Source organism: Prunus dulcis, chromosome 8 (assembly GCF_902201215.1).
Source record: "Prunus dulcis chromosome 8, ALMONDv2, whole genome shotgun sequence".
Taxonomy (NCBI): Eukaryota; Viridiplantae; Streptophyta; class Magnoliopsida; order Rosales; family Rosaceae; genus Prunus; species Prunus dulcis.
Window position 1 is genome coordinate 10,877,555 of NC_047657.1, and position 17,312 is coordinate 10,894,866.

The 17,312-nt window shown below is 38.8% G+C and overlaps 1 protein-coding gene and 1 long non-coding RNA gene across 2 annotated transcripts; one reads left to right on the plus strand and one right to left on the minus strand.

Annotated features, from left to right (window-relative positions):
• Positions 1-1,440: 1,440 nt before the first annotated feature.
• LOC117638227 lies at positions 1,441-1,814 on the plus strand. Its single transcript, XR_004587281.1, has 2 exons — positions 1,441-1,661; positions 1,775-1,814. It is a non-coding gene; the product is annotated as an uncharacterized LOC117638227 (long non-coding RNA).
• Positions 1,815-8,659: 6,845 nt separating this feature from the next.
• On the minus strand, positions 8,660-10,912 carry LOC117637644 (putative polyol transporter 1). The gene is made up of 3 exons (XM_034372577.1): positions 10,768-10,912; positions 10,303-10,649; positions 8,660-9,884 (listed from the first exon to the last, which is right to left on the minus strand). Exons 1-3 carry the CDS (start codon positions 10,877-10,879, stop codon positions 8,808-8,810), a joined length of 1,536 nt encoding a protein of 511 aa, XP_034228468.1. The 5' UTR covers positions 10,880-10,912; the 3' UTR covers positions 8,660-8,807.
• Positions 10,913-17,312: the final 6,400 nt, after the last annotated feature.

Below are 17,312 nucleotides of genomic sequence, written 5' to 3' on the forward strand. Positions count from 1 at the left end.
ATAGGATTACTAGTGAATTATAAGGACACAAACCCAGAATTCATACAATGACTAGTCATCCACAAAGAACACAAACTCAGAATTCATAGGATGACTAGTCAACCACAATTCATACGATGATTAGTCAACCACCAAGAACACAATCCCAGAATTCATACAACGACTAGTCAACCACTAAGAACAGAAACCCAGAAAAATTACAGTGATGCAATCAGAAATTATTCACCCAGAAACCCACAATTGGGAAAAACTGGGAGTCATCAACCGACCAGGCAACCTACTAAGTAGAAAAAGATTCGTACAAAGGAACACAAGCAAGCTCAAGAAAAACCTAGATCTATTTAGGAAGATGAGCTATACCTCCTTTGTGCAATCTTCTTCTCCAACTTAGCTAAGCTTGAAGCTCAGTTCTTCATAGCAATGGCAGCTCCTTCTCCAGCTCATTCATCCCATGGCACCAGCTTGCAAGCTCTAACTCAGACATAAACCAAAATCTGGATTCAAAGGAGAACGACCAATTTCTTCAAGAAACCATACTCTTGAGGAAATCAATCTTGAATCTGACCTAGATATATATGAGAGAGTGTTTGATCTAGCAAGATGAGGTTTTCATATTTCAAATGCAGTTTTCAAAAAGAAACATTTTGGAAAACTCAAAGATGAAAAATATGAAGGTTACACTTGAGGAAGAAGAGAAAGTTTACAGAGAAACTTTCCAAAACTTGCCTACAAAAGTGATAGCTACCAAATGAGGAATTCCTTGGCTTTTACCAAAAATTCCTAGGTCAGAATAGACACATGGCATCTGAGAAATTCGTAGAAAAAGATTTTAAAAAAAGGTTAAACCCCAGCTGGAAACAGTGAGCTGGAAAACCGAATTGAAACAAAGGTTGGCTAGTCATACGAATGCAAGATGACTAGTCATACAAAGAAAAGATGACTAGTCATAATCTTCAGAAATTTAGTGAATGCAATGTAGTGTAATGCAGAGTTTACCTTTGTCAAACACATTGTTTTCCATCATAATGTAGGCAGATAAGAACATCTAGAGAAGTAATTCTTAATCTAAATTTAGAGCTTGGGAAACTACAATGATTATCCTATTACAAAATTGTCAAGGGAAGCCAAAAGAAAAAACTCAAAAGGCATACATTAACATAATCGAAAATGAGTTTTAATGTAGGTAATAATCTTTTAAGATAAATAATGAGCCTGAAAAGATTGCGAGCTTTTTGAGAGGGTAATGTATTGTGAATTATTGGGCCATTTATTGCAATATCAGAAAAGTAATGTGTATTGGATGATTATGGCTGATTGATATTCATTCATTTCGTATGCTACTTACTTTGATATTAAAGTCAATGTTGATCCTGCGTTGTGGCTGCTGCAGATTGGCAATCTCGGGCTTCTGCTTCTATGGCATATTCTACACTTTTTTGTCAGCATATGGTACTTTCTATTGGGTTTAGCTTATGTGCTTCAAAGCTATCTTATTTCTGGTGGAGTACTCAAGAGCTACAAAGCCCTTAATTTGGGCAAGCTACGGTACCTGGCAATTGTGATAGAAAGTGAAGAAGCTTACCAAACATTAAAAGTAATTGAGCTGCTGCAGTGGCTAGAAGCTATTGGTGTGAAGCGTGTGTGCCTCTATGATACAGAAGGTAATGGTGGTTTGCTATCCTGATTGATGTCAGACGCTTTCTACTATTGGTATGCAACAATGTAACATATGTATTTAAATCTTGTACAATTATTTGACTTTTCTGATGACCAGGAGTGTTGAAGAAATCAAAAGAAGCCATCTTGAATAAACTGAAAAATGCAAGCGAATTTAAGGTGTTGTCTTCTGTCCCTACAGTAAAGTTACTTTCTGGTTCTACAATTCTCCACCGTAAATTAACTAATTAGCATACTGGGAAGCAGTTCAGGCCGTCACGATCAATCTTCCATTCTAGGTGTATCTAGAATTCAGGATTGTGTTGAGACCAACAGAGTTTTCTTTTGATACCAATACCAAGCAATTGGCTTTAATTTTTGTTTTATATTTTTAATATGACTCCTATATAAAGCATACATTGGTAGTCCACCACTAGATTACTGACGTAGGGCGAGTGAGGTTTAAGTTTATGCAAAGCAGTACTTTTTTCTTTAATGATTTGTGCCTTTCACAATGGACAGTTATGCATTATTTATCATGCCAAAGTGTATACCCAACTTAACATCCATGCTGTGCATGTTAGCATATGCAGAACATCATCATACATATAGATTCAATTAAACATGTAATATATATTTCTATGAAAAAATGCAGAGAGCTTTAGAGAAGAATGCTCAGTTTTTGTGTGAGAGAGAGAGAGAGAGCTAGGAGAATAATGCTGGCTGTAAATTAGCTCAGCTCCAAAACATGCATATATTGTGTGACTGACAAAACCGTTAGGAAGGGAAATATTCCCTATTACATCACTCAGTCTAACCATTCAATCATTACCCTATAAGACAATGACAAGTGTCAAATGCTATTACATTCTCTGCTGTACACTTGGACTGTGATCCAATGCAGCCTTTCTAACAAGAATAGAACCTTCCTATTCTAATTCCATCACAGCAGCTACACCTATACACCAACACTCCCTTCTAGGTGTTGTGCTGAAATAACACCTAGAGCCTTCCTCAAATACTCAAATCTGTCTCTTGCTAAAGGCTTGGTGAAAATGTCAGCAAGCTGCACTTCTGTTTTGCAATATAGCAAATCAATCTCACCATTTTGTAGAGCATCTCTTATGAAGTGAAACCTGCGGTTGATGTGTCTGGTTTTGTGATGATGAACAGGATTCTTAGATATAGCAATAGCTGAAGTGTTGTCACACAACAACTGAGTTGGTTCTACCTGTTCCTCTCCAAAATCAGATAACACAAACCTCAGCCACATAGCATGTGCAGTAGCTTCTGCTGCACTCATGTACTCAGCCTCTGCTGTTGACAGAGCAACACTACTTTGCTTGATTGAAGCCCAAGAAAATGCACCTGACCCCAAGTTGAAAGCATAGCCTGATGTGCTCCTCATGTCATCTTCACTTCCACTCCAATCACTATCACAATAGCCTATTAACACTGCTCCTTTTCCCTTATCATAGGCAATTCCATAGTTTATGGTGCCTTGAACATATCTCAGCACTCTCTTTGCTGTTCCCATGTGCTTCTTGGTTGGATTATGCATGAATCTAGCCAAGAGGCTTGCTGCAAACATGATATCTGGTCTGGTTGCAGTCAGATAGAGCAAGCTCCCCACCATTTGCCTATACAATGTCTCATCTGCTAGTTCACTTCCATCCACTTTTGACAACTTTTCATTCACTGCCAGTGGTGTTGCAACAGACTTGCAATCCTTAAGTCCAAATTTGTCAAGTAAGGTCTTTGCATACTTCTTCTGGTGGAGGAAGATGCAAGAATCAGTTTGTAGGACCCCAAGACCAAGGAAATGATGCAACAGCCCTAGGTCAGTCATCTCATATTGTCTCATCATATCATTTTGAATGCAGCCATCATTTCTTTTGAGCTTCCCGTGTAGATAATATCATCTACATATAGAGACACAATGAGAATACCACTTGTAGACATCTTAGTGTACAAAGTAGCTTCACTTGGACTTCTATAAAAACCAGTCTTGATGAAATAGGAGTTTATCTCATCATACCAAGCTCTTGGAGCTTGTTTCAAACCATATAAAGCCTTTTTCAGCTTATACACTTTATCTTCACTTCCTTGCATCACAAAACCAGATGGTTGATCTACATAAACTTCTTCATTTAGCACTCCATTAAGAAATGCAGACTTTACATCCAGTTGAAACAGATTCCAGTTTCTCTGTGCAGCCACAGTCACCAAGGTTCTCACAGTATCAAGTCGAGCCACTGGTGCAAAGGTCTCATTGAAGTCAATTCCAGGCTTTTGAGAATATCCCTTTGCCACCAGCCGAGCCTTATTCTTCTGCACAGATCCATCTAGGTTCAGTTTAGTCTTATAGATCCATTTGACTCCAATGATTGGTTTATCAAATGGTCTATTCACAAGCTCCCATGTATTGTTCTTCTCAATCATGGTGATTTCAGCTTCCATTGCTTTCTTCCAAGAGTCATCCTTTGCTGCCTCTTCAAAACTTTCTGGTTCTATAATGCACATGTTGCACTTTTCATAAATTTCTGCAATGCTCTTGTACTTGAGAGGAGTATGATCAACATCCTGTGATACTGCTTCCCTTTCTTGGTCACTGGTTTCAGTGTTTAAGCTAGGCATCTCATTCACTTCCAATTGTTCTTCAAATTCATAAGAACTCCCTTCTGCTCCTTGTTCTTCTTCTCTGATTTCAGTGAGCTGAATGTTCACACTAGTCTCCTTCTTTGTATTCCAATCCCAACACTCATTCTCACTAAATATCACATCTCTTGAAATGATAACCTTTTCAGTTTCAATATTGTACAGCCTGTATCCCTTTTCACAGCTGCCATACCCCAAGAAAATACACCTTTTGCTTGCCAAATCTAGCTTCTGTCTTTGCTGTTTTGGTACATGAGCATAACACAATGAACCAAATACCTTCAGATGCTTAATTCCTGGTTTCCTCCCACCATAAGCCTCAAATGGTGTCTTTTTGCTCAAGGCTTTAGTTGGACATCTATTCAAAATGTACACAGATGTGTTGACTGCCTTTGCCCAGAAATCAAGTGGAATTTTCTTTTCCAACAGCAAACATTTGGCCATTTCTACTATAGTTCTATTCTTCCTCTCTGCCACACCATTTTGCTGTGGTGTGTATGAGGTTGTGAGCTGCCTTTCAATGCCTGCATTGTCACAGAACCTCTCAAACTCCACTGAAGTGTCCTCTCCTCCTCTGTCACTTCTCAATTGTTTTAGTTTGTAGCCACTTTGCAATTCCACAGTGGCTTTGAACTTCTTAAACACACAAAGAGCTTCTGACTTGTGCCTTAAGAAATAGACCCAACACATCCTTGTGCAGTCATCAATGAAAGTGAGAAAAAACCTATTTCCAGCTTTGGTAATTGTCTGCATAGGACCACAGATGTCACTATGAATAAGTTCTAGTGGGGTTGATGCTCTAGAGATAGCTTCTCTTGGGAATGCTTCTCTACTTTGCTTGCCTAGAACACACCCCTCACATACCTGTCTATCTTCTTTAATTTCTGGCAGCCCTACTACCATATCTTGCTCTTTCAATAGTTTTAGACTACTCATATTGAGATGTCCAAACCTTCTATGCCAGAGATCAGTGGAATGGTCTACACTTGCTCTATAAGCAAAGTGCATTTCAGCTTGCAACTTCAAAGGAAAGCTTCTGTTTCCTTTCATCTGAACCTTTGCCACCAGATTTGTATGAGAGCTGTCATTGTAGATTTCCACCTTGTGATCACCAAATACCAAATAATAGCCATGTTCTATCATCTGTCCCACACTGAGTAAGTTCTCTTTCAGTCCAGGTACAAGCATAATTTCTTTGATATGTCTCTTGCCTGCTTTGGTTTCAACCACAATAGTGCCTTTTCCAGTTACTTCTACAAGCTGTCCAGTTCCCATTTCAACCTTGGCAGTCACCTTTCTGTCAATATCCACCAACAAATCCTCTTTTCCTGTCATGTGATTACTACACCCACTGTCCAAATACCAGATCTCTTCATCCCTTGTTACACCAGCACCACTTACATTGCTAGCATAGAACATTGTTGGTGCAGCTTCCACTTGAGTAGCATAGTTGACCTGCTGTGGTGTTTTCTTGTTGTAGCAGTCTTTTGCAATGTGGCCAAGCTTATCACAGTTATAACACTTTGGCTTGCCCTTGAATCGACATTCACCAAAATGTAGCTTACCACAGTGCTTGCAGGGAGTTTTAGTGCCTTCACTTGCCTTGTTATCCCACTTCTTGCCTTTGGATTTCCAATTCTTATTCTGCTTGCTGTTCTGTTCTCCAGTTTTAGTCTGTTTGGCATCTACACTAAGGCTAGCAAATGCCTTCTCTGTTCTGTTTTCAGAATGCCTATCTAAACGCAACTCAAAGCTCTTTAGTGAGGCTACAAACTCCTGCACCTCAATCTCATTTAGATCTCTAGAATGTTCAATAACTGAACAGATAGAGTCATAGGTAGATGGCAGACTAATAAGTAGTTTTTGAACAATTCTCTCCCTAGGCAATTCCTCCCCATAACTTCTCATTTGATTAATTAAATCAAATAGTTTAGTAACATAGACAGTTAAGGATTCATCATCCTTCATTCTTGTATATTCAAATTCTCTTCTAAGGCCTTGCAATTTAACACTCCTTACCTACTTATCTCCATGGAATTCTTGCTGCAGAATACTCCAGGCACCTTTTGATGTCTCTTCATGAGATATTCGTGGGAATATCTCCTCTGAAACTGCTCCTTGAATCAATCCAAGGGCCTTGGCATCCTTCATGAGTACCTCAGCAACCATGCCTTTCCCACTTGATTCTTCTCTCTCCTTTTCTGATCATCAGATTCATCTGACTTCTTCAGATCCATACCATCAAGTCCTTTGATCACAAAATCCCATAGTCCATGAGATTTGAAGATGGTCTTCATCCTAATGCTCCAGAAATCGTAGTTCTCACCATTGAAAATTGGTGCTCTCAAGTCACCACCACTTGATCCAGCCATGTTAGACTTAGATCTGCAGAACTCAAGCTCAGCTGCAGCTTCAATAGCTTAGCACAAAAAACGCCCAGTATTACAAGATCAAACCTGGCTCTGAGGCCATGTTAGCATATGCAGAACATCATCATACATATAGATTCAATCAAACATGTAATATATATTTCTATGAGAAAATGCAGAGAGCTTTAGAGAAGAATGCTCAGTTTCTGTGAGAGAGAGAGAGAGAGCTAGGAGAATAATGCTGGCTGTAAATTAGCTCAGCTCCAAAACATGCATATATTGTGTGACTGACAAAATCGTTAGGAAGGGAAATATTCCCTATTACATCACTCAATCTAACCATTCAATCATTACCCTATAAGACAATGACAAGTGTCAAATGCTATTACATTCTCTGCTGTACACTTGGACTGTGATCCAATACAGCCTTTCTAACAAGAATAGAACCTTCCTATTCTAATTCCATCACAGCAGCTACACCTATACACCAACAGTGCAGGCTTATGAACATTTAGACGATCAAAACCACATGGCTCTGGAAATTTTGTCATTTTCTGATGGAAAAGAAGCTGTAACCAAAGCAGCTAACTTACTTTTTGTGAAGTATTCGAAGTTGGCCAAATCAGTTGGAGATCATGAAGAGAAAATCTTTACAGAACCTAACATGGATGAGGCACTAAAAGCTATTTGTATGTTCTACGGTCAGATGCTCAGTTACCTGCACAATTCAATTTGACCTTACAGGTGTTTATGGTAATATGCTTTCAGGTTGTAACCATCTATTGGCTTATGGACCTGCAAGATGCCACCTTGGTTTCCCTGCATGGAGAATTTGATATACTGAGATTAGGTATATATATAATTGTTTTCCCAATAACATGAATGCTGGTTGGGTGTCAATATCAATTATTGTTATAGGTCCTTTGTGAGCTATTAATGAGAATATTCTCATTATTGCTTTTGAAACAACAACAAAAATATTTCAAAGGGTAGGCACATTATAAAATCCTTTCCAATAAAAATATATAAAATATATTTTCTCCATTGCATAGAAAACATTTATACTCAAATAAATTTAATTATTGTAAATGGATTTATCCGTACGCCGGGGTTGGTGTTCTTTTGGGATACAAATTCTGGTTTCTATTAGCAGGGCCAATCCAGGATTGGATGTGGAGGATATGGATTTATCGAAATAAATGAGGGCCTCAAATGGTAAAACGTTCTCTGAGAGGTTAACTTATCCAAGCGGATCATAAGAAGTAAATACATTTTATCTTTACATGGCAGCCACCTCATGCTAACACTCTCAAAATCAATGTGGATGGTGATTGGAAGCCAGGGACCACAGAGAGGGTTGCGTTGGTCTGGTTGTAAGACTCCAGCGGCAAATTTGTGGTGGGTTGTGGGATTAAAATGGATAATGCATTCTATGCGCTACAAGTTTGTGGCGGGTTATGGTGTTAAAGTGGATAATGTATTCTCTGCGTCATAAGTGGAGGCTTTAACTGCAATAACATGTACAATATTGGCAATGGAAACGGGTTTGAAACTGATGCTCTCTAGGTCACTTGATAAAGTATTACTCATATTCGTTATACTGACAATCCTAATTTTATTTTATTTCCGATGTATTGTATTTATATGAGGATTGTAATTCATGATTCAGAAACCGTCTTTAGCTCTTAATATGAAATCAAACTTTTTGTACTAGTTGTTTCACGTCAGTAATATTTTATTGCCTATCATAAAAAAGAAAAAAAAAAGAAAAGGTATATATATGTCTTTTTTTTTTTCTTTTTTTTTTTCTCAATAACATGAATGATGGTTGGGTGTCAATATCAATTATTGTTATAGGTACTTGTTGAGCTATTAATGAGAATAAAAAAGTCCACTTTTCCAATAGAGAAAGAGAGTGATTCCTCTATTGCTTTTGAAAGAACAAAAAAAATAAATTATTACAAGGGTAAAACACATTAGAAAATCCTTTCGTATAAAAATATATATAATTTATTTTCTCCATTACATAGAAAACATTTATACTAAAATAAAAAGAAGAGTATTTAAATCCTACTAGTCATAATAAAAATCCCTAGTAAACCCTAGTGGACTGGACTTTAAATCCTAGTTGACTTGACTTTTGTTTTCGTCACCATCGCCTTGCTTGCTCTGCCTGAGCATGGCATTCGCTTTTTCCAACCTGTGATATTTACCAAACAGCACCTCCGTCTCTTCAAGGGTTCTTCCCCTGGTTTCGGGGAGAAACATATAAAAGAAGACCCAACTCAACGCAGCAATCCCTGCGTAGAGAAAGAAGGCCCCACCAAACGTAATGGCCTTGTATAGTGAGACAAAAGTCATGGATATGACGCCACTTGTCAACCTGTTAACGGCCACTCCCATACTAACTCCTTGCGCGCGTAGCTTCAGCGGGAAGACCTCAGAGCTATAAACCCATGTTACGGGCCCCAACCCAATCGAGAAGAACGCAACGTTCAATAACACCATCGTGATGCACAATGCGATGGCCCACGGGACCGTCTCCTGGTGATGAACGATGATCGTGAGACCCACCCCGAGGCACACGAGCGAAAATATCATCCCAGCAACGCTGGACAAAAGCAACCGGCGCCGCCCGAACCGATCAAGGAAAAACGTGGCGACCAAGATGGCAACGGTCTTGACAAATCCAACGCCCACGGTTGCAAGGAGCTTGTGGTCGTAAGATTTGATCCCCGCCTTCTCGAAGATCCTGGGGCTGTACAGGACGACAGAGTCTATGCCCGAAGCTTGTTCGAAGAAGTGGATGCCGAGGGCTGCGATCAAAATGTGGCGAACGGCTGGAGTAGGGTGCAAGATCAAGTCTTTCCATACGCCTTCACCATTGCTTTTCTTCGAGACCGGAACAACGTCGTCGTCTAGCTCTTTGGCTATGCCTGCGGCTTCTTTGATGTCGTCTAGCGTCAACTGAGCCTCTTCCTCGGAGGCTGAGATTTTGTCGAGGACGCGCTTGGCGTCCCCGAGTCGCCCCTGCATGACGAGCCAACGCGGCGACTCTGGCACGGCTAAGACGCCAATGGCGAGAATAATGGCTGGAAGGGCGCCGATGCCGAGCATGAACCTCCAATGGAGTTGACCTGGGAGCTTGGAGAAGGCGTAGTTGGAGACGTACCCCAATAATATGCCAATATTGACGAACAACTGTACAAATTTATCCAAATAAATCAAATAAATTAGTATAAATTCCACACCTATAAACCACAGAAATTCATAAAACACTTGCCAAAAAAACTCAAACGACCCGTTCACCTAATCTCTTTAATAAATCTTACGTTGTCAAAAGTTGTTTCCAACCACATCCACATCCACACCCAAAAGTTCAAAATCAAAATCAAACAAAGGGTGTATGGTGGGGAGAACTACTGGATAAACACCATCACAGGTATCAAAAGCTGTTTCACATGATGTCTCCAAAAGTGCTTCCCAGATTGTGTAATGTGATGACATCACAAGTGAGGAAACAAACACTTCTTACTTTTGTTTCACATGAAACCTGCGTAGTTTTGTTTTGGGCTCAAAAAAATAAAAATAAAAGAACAAATAAGGAAAGAAAACAAACCTCAGGGAAAGATGTGAGGAAGCCACGGGACAAAGTCGGAGCGATCTCGGCGGTGTAGACCGGAGAGATCATGAGACCGTAGCCAACACCGATTCCAGCAACGAACCGGCCGAACATAAGGAAGGCGTAGCCCGGGGCGAAGCCCATGAGGATAGCTCCGACGAAGAAGATGGCTCCGGAGAGAACGGCGGTGTACCGGCGCCCAATCCAATCGGAGGTTCTGCCGGCCAAGGCGGAGCCGATGACAGAGTAGATGTTCAATGTGCAGGTAAGTATTTGAATCTGGAGGTCGTTGATTTTGAGGTCATCTTTGATGAAGAGGTTCACCCCACTCATCACACCAATATCTGTAAACAAAAGTGACCACGCTCAGTTCATACACTCCAAAACCAACAATTTTTTCTTGCAAAATTAAGATTAAAAAAAGTAAGAGAAAACGATTTCGAGTGCTAATAGGATAATTACCGTAGCCCAGTAAAATTGATGTCGTGCAAGCCATAAGGGAGCAGGCAATGGCGAATTTGTTTCTCTTGGGTTTCTGTGGCGGATCAAAGTCTTCAGCGATCGGGTCAGCCATCTCGATCTAGAGAGAGGTAGAGACAGAGAGAGAAGTATCAGAGAGCGAGCAGTGACAAGGAGAGAGTGAGAGAGGAATAGAATATAATTCATTCAATATATAAGCAAACTCTTTCTTAAAGTAGTATTAGTTATTGTAAGGGGATTTATCCGTATGCCATGAAAAATGCAATTGCAGAAGTCTTTCCTGAGAAGTTCCTGACAAGTTCCTAGTAAAAGACTAGGCATCGATTGTGCTTGTGGCATATAATGAAGAAAGTTCCTGAAAAGTTGAAAAGTTACAAGAAATATGAGTCCATTAGACTTTCTTTGGATAACATCGTGTATGACTCATCGACTCGTTATGAATTTGAAGAGCGTTGGGTTGAGATGATTGCCAAATATGGGTAGCATAATAATGATTGGTTAAACAGCATATATAAAGAGAGACATCGTTGGGTGCCAATATTTGTAAAAAATCATTTTTTGGCGGGAATGTCTACCACACAACGTAGTGAGAGTATGAATGCATTTTTTGATGGCTATGTAAACTCTAAGACTACTTTAAAACAATTTGTGGAGCAATATGAGAAAGCATTGAGGACTAAGGTGGAAAAAAGAGAAACACGAAGATTCAAAGGCTTTCACTGAAAGTTTTAACTGTGCAACCGAGTATGACATGGAAAAGCAAGCTCAAGATGTTTACACCACTTTCAAATTTAGGGAGTTCCGAACTGAGTTGACATGTATAATGTATTGTGATAGGGTCTCACTTAAAAGTGATAGTGAAATTCTGGAGTACCAAATATCTGAGCGTATCAAGATTGGGGAAAAAAAAAGAAGCCATGTTATTTTCAATGTTTGGTTCAATGACTATTTTTGAAACTGCACTTTTCAGTAGAGCTTTTAGATTATGTAACTCGTGTTTGGTTAAAAATTCAAATTTGACTTTTTCTCCTAAATGGGTAGATATGATTCCATCGTATTCTACTTGGAAAGGATACAAAAGGGTTATGAAGAGTAATCCTAGGATAACTTCATTAGTGATATTCTTGACTAAGACGAATGAGGTTTTAAAACAAATCTTATTTTGACAGACATGGGTATTGGGAATTTCAAAGTTTAATTGGAGTGACTTTCCTGAAGCAGTACTTAGTGATTCAGACTTATTGTTTGGGCCGGCAGAGAAGACTCGATTGACAGGAAGACTTTGAAAAAGCTACAGAATAAAAAGCAAACTTCAAACACAAAGAAGATGACCAGTGACTTTGAAATGCAGAGAAGCAAACCACTAAATCTCCAGTTCCCTTCCAAAAGTCATCCTCTTATTTTTCCAGAAGTAGTTGTCACCTTTTTATTGTTGAATCCAAATATAATAGCATCACCAATCCAGTCACAATTGCAAAGTCATATTTTCCTCCAAATTGTCATTTTGTGCCTCAAGCTCCTTACAAATCCCTCAAATATTATAGGGATATCCTTCATGAGACCCAGTCAATCGAAATTAAGCCCATCAAAGATCGTAATATATATATATATATAGGTTATTAAGCGTGCTATAGTTTAGGGAATCCGTTGTTAGGTGAAAAGAGTATTGGTTCATTAAATTCAACGGCAAATGGTGTAATTTGTTATTAAAAATAGGGGCTAGTTAAATGGTGTGTTTATTAATTAGTTCACTTCACATCAAGTAATTAAAAAGTAAGTGGGATTCACACAAAATTAGGAATTGAATTCCTAATTTTGGAGTAATTCAAATCTTGGGTGGGAGGTGATATTTTAATTCACGGAGAACTAACCTATTATGAATTCATTTTTTTTATCCATTATATCCTCACACAAATTTAAAATTCTAAATTTGCCATCTACTTTAACCCAACAACAATGACATTTTAGTAATGAGTACCATTCATACCCGAATTCCATATATATGGTGTAGTAAACAACTTCAACGGGAATCCAGAATCTAACTCTCCTCAATCCATATGGTTTAGTAAACAACTTCAATAGGAATCGTGAATCTAATTCTCCTCAATCCAACTCCTCCTCAACTCCCCCTCAATTTATTTATGATGTATTGTATGAGGACTGTAATTCGTAATAAAAGAACTGTCCTTTGTCCTTGATATGAACTCAAACTTGTTGTACTAGTTGTTTTACATTAATAATATTTTATCGCTTATCATTAAAAAAAAAAAAACAAGAGATAAGGTATATATATAATTGTTTTCCCAATAACATGAATGCTGGTTGGGTGTCAATATCAATTATTGTTATAGGTCCTTTGTGAGCTATTAATGAGAATATTCTCATTATTGCTTTTGAAACAACAACAAAAATATTTCAAAGGGTAGGCACATTATAAAATCCTTTCCAATAAAAATATATAAAATATATTTTCTCCATTGCATAGAAAACATTTATACTCAAATAAATTTAATTATTGTAAATGGATTTATCCGTACGCCGGGGTTGGTGTTCTTTTGGGATACAAATTCTGGTTTCTATTAGCAGGGCCAATCCAGGATTGGATATGGATGATATGGATTTATCCAAATAAATGAGGGACTCAAATGGTAAAACGTTCTCGAGGGGTTAACTTATCCAAGCGGATCATAAGAAGTGAATACATTTTATCTTTACATGGCAGCCACCTCATGCTAACACTCTCAAAATCAATGTGGATGGTGATTGGAAGCCAGGGACCACAGAGAGGGTGGCGTTGGTCTGGTTGTAAGACTCCAGCGGCAAATTTGTGGTGGGTTGTGGGATTAAAATGGATAATGCATTCTATGCGCTACAAGTTTGTGGCGGGGTATGGGGTTAAAGTGGATAATGTATTCTCTGCGTCATAAGTGGAGGCTTTGACTGCAATAACATGTACAATATTGGCAATGGAAACGGGTTTGAAACTGATGCTCTCTAGGTCACTTGATAAAGTATTACTCATATTCGTCATACTGACAATCCTAATTTTATTTTATTTCTGATGTATTATATTTGTATGAGGATTGTAATTCATGATTCAGAAACCGTCCTTAGCCCTTAATATGAAATCAAACTTCTTGTGCTAGTTGTTTCACGTCAGTAATATTTTATTGCCTATCATAAAAAAACAAAAGATAAGGTATATATATGTAATTTTTTTTTTCCCAATAACATGAATGTGTTAGAATTCTATGGTTTGTTTGTATATTTTTAGAGAAAATGAGCAATGTTCAGAGAAGGAAGAGAAAGATGAGAAGAATGAATGACTACTTGTATTCTGTTACACTCTATTTGCTTACATAGTGTACTCGGTAGTGAGCAGGGAGAAGAGATTCTTCTCTAACAGAATTGCAGCTGTCACCCTATGAGGTGTTTACACTTGTCATCCCAAAACTAACCTAGAGAATCCACCTGAACTATGATCCAATGGTTCTAGTTACATCTCAAATGAAATAAACATAAATGATAGTAATAGAGCTTGGTGACTTCAGCTTCAAGGAAAGCAGCTGCAGGATTGCATTCCAACACTCCCTTCTAATCCTTTAGCTGTTTTCACACCAAGCAGGCTTCTTAAACTAACAAAGCGATCCTTAGGCAGAGCCTTGGTCAAGATATCAGCAATTTGATCTTCTGTCTTGCAGTAGATTAGTTCAATTTCTTTTGCGTGAATAGCTTCCCTGATGAAATGAAACTTCCAACTGATATGTCTAGTTTTCTGGTGATGAACAGGATTCTTTTCCATTGCAATAGCAGAGGTGTTATCACATAGGATTGGTGTACCTTCTACTTGTCCTTCACCAAAATCTTCAAGCACAAATCTTAGCCACTTAGCTTGTGAAGTTGCTTCTGCAGCACTCACATACTCAGCTTCTGTTGTGGACAAAGCAATTGTGTTTTGCTTGATAGAAGCCCAAGAGAACATGCCTGAGCCTAGTGTGAAGGCATATCCAGAGGTGCTTCGCATATCATCCTCACTTCTTGCCCAATCACTGTCACAGTACCCTATTAGAGTAGATGTTTTCCCTTTCACAAACTCAATGCCAAAATCAAGTGTGCCTTGTATGTATCTCAAAACTCTTTTGGCAGTTCCCAAATGCTTCTTTGTGGGATTGTGCATGAACCTAGCAAGTAAGCTAGATGCAAACATTACATCTGGTCTTGTGGCAGTCAAGTAGAGCAAGCTCCCTACTATATCTGTCTGAATTCACTTTCATTTGCTGCTTCACTTCCATCTTCTTTACATAGTTTTTCATTCACCACAAGTGGAATTGCCACTGACTTGCAGTCCTTCATTCCAAACTTCTCAAGAAGTTTCATTGCATATTTCTTTTGGTGAATGAAGATGTACCTATCTGTTTGAACCACTCCCATGCCAAGAAAGTGATGTAACAACCCTAAGTCTGTCATCTCATAGTGTTGCATCATATCTTTCTTAAACTCTTCAAGTAGTTTGGGTCAACTACAAGTATATATAATGTCATCTACATAAAGTGAGACAATAATAATACCTGCAGTGTCATTTGTTTTGACATAAAGAGTAGCTTCACTAGAGCTCTTTTTTAATCCTGCATTGTTGAAATAGGCATCTATTTCATCATACCATGCCTTTGGAGCTTGTTTCAGTCCATATAGAGCCTTTTTCAACTTGTAAACTTTGGTTTCCTTATTCTTTTGGTCATATCCTTGTGGCTGTTCAACATAGACTTCCTCCTTTAGAATGCCATTGAGAAAGGCAGACTTCACATCCAACTGATATAAACTCCATTCCTTTTGTGCAGCAAGGGCAATCAAGGTTCTGATGGTATCTAGCCTTGCCGCTGGGGCAAATGTTTCATTGTAATCGATTCCAGGCTTTTGTGAGTAGCCTTTAGCCACTAGTCTAGCTTTATTCTTCTGTACAGTGCCATCTAGATTAAGCTTGACCTTGTAGACCCACTTGACACCAATTACTGGTTTGTCAAATGGTCTGTCAACTAATTCCCATGTATTGTTCTTTTCAATCATCCCTAATTCAGCCTTCATTGCATGTCTCCATGATTCATTCAAATCAGCTTCTTCAAAACTGTCAGGTTCCACAATGCATATGTTACATCTTGCCATGATGTCACTAATACTCCTCCACTTATGAGGTGTGTGATCAAACACTTGAGACCTATCAAGTATTTCCTCATCTTGAGGTACAGTTTCTTCTTCTTCTTGCATTTGAGTATCCAAGATTTAAGTTGATTCATCAACTACCATCTGTTCATGTTATGCATTATCCTGGTTCTCCATTTGCATAGGCATTTTCACCTCTGCATTACTAGTGTTCTCCCATTTCCATGAAGCAGTTTCATCAAAATACACATCTCTAGACAAGATAATTTTTCTAGTTCTAGGATCATATACCCTGTACCCCTTTTCACAAAATCCATAGCCAACAAAAATGCATTTGTGACTGTTTTCTTCCAGCTTGTGCCTTAGTGCCGAAGGAATGAGCACATGACATAAGGCTCCAAACACTTTCAAGTGTGCAATACCTGGCTTTCTTCCAGTGTATGCCTCGAATGGTGTCACTTCTTTAAGAGACTTAGAAGGACATCTGTTGAGTAGATATACTGCAGTATTGACAGCTTCTGCCCAAAATTCATAAGGAAGCCCTTTTTCATGTAGCATAGACTTTGCCATCTCTATCACAGTCCTGTTCTTCCTCTCAGCTACTCCATTTTGCTGAGGGGAATATGCTACAGTCAGCTGCCTTTGTATTCCAGCTTCACTGCAGTACTCATGAAATTCATTTGACATGAATTCTCCACCTCTGTCACTTCTAAGAGATTTCACCTTATGTCCACTTTGCAGTTCTGTCATAGCCTTGAACTTCTTGAAACATTCAAAAGCATTTGACTTATTTCTGAGGAAATAGACCCAAGCCATTCTAGTACAAATGTCTATGAATAACAGGAAATACTTGTTTTCTGACATTGATGCAGTTTGCATTGGTCCACAGATGTCTGTGTGTACCAACTCTAGTGGAAACTGGGCTCTCCAAGTGGATTCTGCAGGGAATGAGTCTCTATGCTGCTTTCCTAGCTTGCAACCTTCACAAACTTCAAAATCCTTTTCTAAACTGGGTAAGCCATGAACCATGCCTTGATTTGCAAGTAGTCTAATGCTTTGATCATTGAGATGCCCCAGTCTCTTGTGCCAAGTTTGCAAGCTGTGTGTCACACTAGCTTTTAACACCAACTGAATAACTGGCTCCATTGTGAGAGGAAAGCACCTGTTGCTAGTCATTTGAACTTTAGCAATGGGATTTTGCAGTGACCAGTCATCAAAGATTGTCACCATTCCCTTTCCAAATATCAGGCAGTTTCCATGCTCCATCATCTGCCTAACACTGAGCAAATTCTCTTCTAATCCAGGCACCAACATCACTTCTTGAATGTGCTTTCTTCCTGCTTTGGTGTCTATCACAAGTGTGCCTTTCC

Excerpts from the sequence above, each read along its gene's own strand:
- LOC117637644 (XM_034372577.1), bottom strand. The coding sequence starts at position 10,879 with ATGGCTGACCCGATCGCTGAAGACTTTGATCCGCCACAGAAACCCAAG. Across the intron at positions 10,650-10,767 it reads ATCAATTTTACTGGGCTACG|ATATTGGTGTGATGAGTGGG; the intron begins GTAATTATCCTA and ends TTTTGTTTACAG. Across the intron at positions 9,885-10,302 it reads TCCTCACATCTTTCCCTGAG|TTGTTCGTCAATATTGGCAT; the intron begins GTTTGTTTTCTT and ends AAATTTGTACAG.